The sequence below is a fragment of the Dipodomys merriami genome, unplaced genomic scaffold, assembly GCF_024711535.1.
Source record: "Dipodomys merriami isolate MVZ:Mamm:240054 unplaced genomic scaffold, mDipMer1.0.p SCAF_3, whole genome shotgun sequence".
Lineage (NCBI taxonomy): Eukaryota > Metazoa > Chordata > Mammalia > Rodentia > Heteromyidae > Dipodomys > Dipodomys merriami.
The window spans coordinates 10,922,599-10,927,262 of NW_027204492.1; the positions used below are offsets into that span (position 1 = coordinate 10,922,599).

The following is a 4,664-nucleotide window of genomic DNA, read 5'->3' on the forward strand; positions in this document are numbered from 1 at the left end:
AGGGTCAGCGCTGATTTGCAGACTTCATCTCTCATCCTAATTACTGAGACCTCCTCCTGAAGGCAGATAGCTTTGCAGACCCTTCCCCTGAGAGATGAATTCCGGTGGAGAATGGTTCTAAAGCTGCCCATTTCACAAGCTCCTGGCACAAACAATGTGATAGCAGGGAATGATGGCAAACATATGCAGGCGGCAGTCATCTAAGGAATTAGGACATGGGCCTCAGGTGTGTTTCCTGAGAAGTAAGGAAGAGATTTGGGAAAGGGGCGTGGCCTGATCTGGTTGGGGCCGTACTCATCCACTCATTTCACAAATAGTTATCTTGTGCCCATATGGGCCAGACACTGTACTAGTACTAGGCACTGGGAATTACAGAGGTAAACGAGACCAACAACATCCCTGCCTTCACATTGACTCACCTTGTCGCAATTCTCACTACAGGTACCTGTTAGCATTGTAGTGGCGACTCAAACCTGTAGCACAGAGTGCCCCAACCATTCCACTGGAGGAGGGGCATCCTGTACTGGAAGCAGGAAGAATGAACCAGAAGAATTGCTCTGAGTGAGACTTATAAGTGGACCTGAAGGCTTCCTTAGCTTGCCACATGCACCGTAGTGCACCACTGGAGGTGCTTCATACCTTGTAGGCTGTGTGTCTTGAGAGGGTGGGGTAAACAAAGCCTTTCTAGGGAAAGCTCTGTCAAATCATCCATCTCCTTAATCTGGCTTAACCAGAGGGTAAAGTCCCCTGGGAAGAGCATGTTCTGAGTGTAGGTTGCGCTGCCTCTGCTCCAGTACCTTCTTTTTGGACAAGCTGATCCCCCTGCCAAATCAGTCTTCCCAGACTACAGTTGGTGTGGCATCACCTCCCCCTCTGCCCCAAGACAGAACTAAACCACTAAGTCAGGCATTGGAGTCCCTCTATATTTTGGCCCTACTTCCTCTACTCACTCTGTCCTCAGACATTCTTAGATACTCTCCCTCTGTTGGAAGAAGAGCTTCCTGCCCATGGATTTCACTTTAAATGTTACTTCTTGCAGACGCTGTGACCCTCTCAGCAAGAAGAGCTTCTGTTCTTTGAATTCTGCATCGACCTTGGGTGCTTTCCCTAAGGCAGAAATGCTTCCTTGGCTACATAATTTATCTTCCAAAGCAGGATGAATTCTTTGAGAATAAAGAGTGTTTTATGATTTTTTTTTAAAGTGGCTTCTCAGGACCTAAGAGTGCCTCAGTTTTTACAGGGTGCAATATGAAATTGTTCCATATCAGGGAATTCACTTGATGTTTTTGTAGTAGTTTCATGTGCTGGTCCATTACAAACTTCCTTCAAAGGTCATGCTAATAAAAGCAGAAATAACTCTGTGATGTAAACATAAACATAAGATTGCTTAGTAATCTATGTGTGAATTTTGATGCACTAGCTGGAAAATTCTGGGGGGAGACTTGGGCTTTTCAACTTCCTCCTATTCTTGCATAATCTTACTCCTATCTCTTCCATCCCCAGTCCACTGGCTGTACCTCTCCATCGTCTGTGCTACACCTCACCCTTACTCACAAGCATTTTTAGCAGTTTACATGTCCTGCTACATTCACTTACAAATTCTTCCCATACTTATCTCCCTTTCCATATTCTTTTAGGGCAGAAAAGATAGATCTTTCATTACTGCTGGTTGTAATGTGTACTGATGGGTACATTTCCAGAATTCTAAAGATTCCCTAGATTCTAGACAGGTGATACAGAGTCATGACCTCAACGTAAGTATAACACATACTTTGATATTTAGGCAAGTTTTAACTGGGTAACAGTCCTTCCACCTCTAACACAGAGGTTCTGCTTGATGGTTTCTAGGTTGATCTGTTTTGCTAAAATATTTGGACTTTAATGTTTCACGGATTTTTATTTATACAGGGAGAACATGAGTACTCCTAGGTACCAAGCATTATACTAGATACTTGAAATATAGACTTCATCTGGTATTCACAATGACCCTAATAATACATAGTTTCATTATACAGATAAAAACTGAGGCCAATGGATATTAAGTGACTTGCCCAAAACCATACAATTACTTTGTAGAGTTATGATTCCAGTATTGGTGTTTCTAAATACAAAGCTCGTTTTGTTTTAGCTATCCCATGCTTTCCTCTGAAAACCCAGAAGTTCATTGTGATTCACTGGCCTTCAACTTGAAAACAGAGATCACCAGAAAAAAAAAAGATGTAATTTCAGAGAAAAGAATTTTTACATTCCTAAGGAAAAAAAAAAAGGAGCACCAATCGGGCCTCCGGGAACACCATGTTATTTCATCAGGATCTCAACTGCTGGTTTTAGTTTCATTTTCCTCAAGAGAGCATCAAATCTACCCAACATCAAGTATTACCAGCCCAACCATTATGGCACCTCTTCCCACCATTATAATCACCAAAGCCATCAATCATTTTTTTCCAAAACAAATCACAGCCTAAAATATATTACTTCCACAGATTTCTAGAAATTGGGTGCATGTACAATGGGGCACAAACGGAAGAGTCCAGAGTCACAAAGATGTCTAATCTTACATTTTGGTACAATGTAACTGAATTGGCAAAGACCATTAAAGCGGAGAACCAAAACAAGGAAGGATAAAATTATTATATATGCAAGTAAACACCTGCTGTGTCTCTCTCCTTTATGAATTTTTAATTAGGTCAAATTAATAGATTCAACAAACATTTTGAGCACCAGCAACTGTGCATGGTGCTAAGGAATATAGCTATGCACAAGATATAGTAGGCTCCCGCTCTGACTGCATACTTCTTCGCTTCACACGGTCTTGCTGACTCGGTGGTACTGGATGTTCCCTAATAACATTGTATTTGTTGGAAAGTCAGCCAGCCGAGCCATTCTCTGGAATACTTTTGGAGTTTCTTTCTGGTAAACCGGACCGAAAGCTTTGTTTAACTTGGAGAAGGCAGACAAGATGATCCCCAGTAGCCGTTCGACAAGCATGTTGAAGGTCAAGTGAGCTGTCAAGCAAGATGGTGGTGGGCGCGCAACCGGGCAGTCTAGACCAATCGGTTGCGCTTGTGGGATGGGGAGTCTATGGTGCCATCACCGAACTGGGCCGAGGAGCGCTTGCGGATGCTGCCACTCTCCAGACGGAGGGCCAGTTCTTCTGCCCCAAAAGGGTTCAGGTCGTCCTCAAGGAAGGTACTTTTTCGACGCCCACTGGTGGCCACCGCGCTGTCTGGAGCAGGGGACCCAGGCGCTCCGGATCGTACACTGATGCTGGCCATCGCGCCACTGAGGCCATGCAGGGCGATGGCCTCCTGGAAGGGCTGCAGGTCGACATCCACCGACGAAGTGGACTCGGTGCCCGCAGCCTGCGTGGCAACCCCGGCGGACGGCTTCGGGGTCGTCCTGGGGGTGCGCTGGGGAGGAGCAGCGGGGGGCGCTTTGCCACAGAGGAAGGTAATGAGGTCTTCGCGACGGATGGTGCTCCGGCCCTTCTTCACCCACTCCAGTACATCTTTGATGCGCCGCTGGTAGCCAACCTGGACGCCCAGGTCAAAACTTCGTTGGTGGGCATGCCCGCTCTCTTTGTACAGGCTGGTCACGGCCATGGCCGCGTTCTGGAAGGGGTCCCACATAGACAGTCCTGGCTGTTGGCAGGCGGAATCCTTGTAGAGCTGGGCCACGGCGGTGGCCGAGATCTGGAAAAGATGCCAGAGCCTCTGTTGCTCGCTCTTGAGCCCCGCCGCGTCGGCGGCCGCGTCGTCCTGCAGCTCGGGGCACAGCTGCTGCTGCTGCTCGGCCTCGGCCAGGCACTGGCGCTCCCACTTGGAGAACCAGTGCTCGGCGACCTCGGCCTCGCCCTCCTTCGGCTGCTCCTCCATCCTGCACCTCCAGGCCGCGAGCCTCCTCCACCACCGTCTCCTCCGCCACCACCGCTCGCTCGGCCACCTCCACCTCACCTCCTGCTGGCGGATCCCCCTCCTCCTTCCGCGGCGGCTGCCACCGCCACCGCCACCGCCGCCACCGCCGCCGCCGTCGCCGCCGCCGCCGCCGCCGCCTCCGCCGCCGCCGCCGCCTCCGCGGGCGCCGCCGGGCGGGCGCGCGGGCGGTGGGGCCCTGAGGCCAATTGCTCCGGAGCGCGCCTAGCGCGGCCTGGGTGCACGCCCCGCCCCGCCCCGCCGGCCCGGCCCCCGGCAACGCTGCGAGCACACTCTGTGGAGCCACGGAGATAACCCCCGCAGCCGCCGGCGCCGCCGCGCAGTCCCCTTCCGGTCCCGCCGATCGCTCCTCCTGCCCCCTCACGGCGCCTCGGCCTCGCTGTCGCCGCCGCCGCAGGCTGACCGATCGGCCCCAGCCCCCGCGAGCGCCGCGGCTGCCGTACTGAGAACTCGCAGGGGGAGGGGGCAGCGGCGGTTGGAGCGCTGCCTCTCCGCGCGGCGCTTGCCTACCGCTTGGCCCCTTTTTCACACATTTTTGGGACTTGTCAGCTTGCATCCAATGAGCTGATCAAATTTTACATCCTATGTTGCCAGAGAGGATTATGGGGCAACTTCATGGTGTCGATCACATCCAGGGCGCCGATCCGGGGAGGCCGGGGTGCCACCGTGGATAGACCGTAACGATCGTCATAACTGGGCAGCCAGTCTGGAGTCCAACAGTGTTTTTCACAC

At 51.4% G+C, this 4,664-nt stretch overlaps 1 protein-coding gene across 1 annotated transcript; it reads right to left on the reverse strand.

Moving 5' to 3' along the window:
* Positions 1-1,893: 1,893 nt before the first annotated feature.
* Hapstr2 (HUWE1 associated protein modifying stress responses 2) lies at positions 1,894-3,967 on the reverse strand. The gene has a single exon (XM_070038891.1). The coding sequence runs from the start codon at positions 3,873-3,875 to the stop codon at positions 3,045-3,047; it is 831 nt and encodes a 276-aa protein (XP_069894992.1). The 5' UTR covers positions 3,876-3,967; the 3' UTR covers positions 1,894-3,044.
* Between the last annotated feature and the right edge of the window lie 697 nt (positions 3,968-4,664).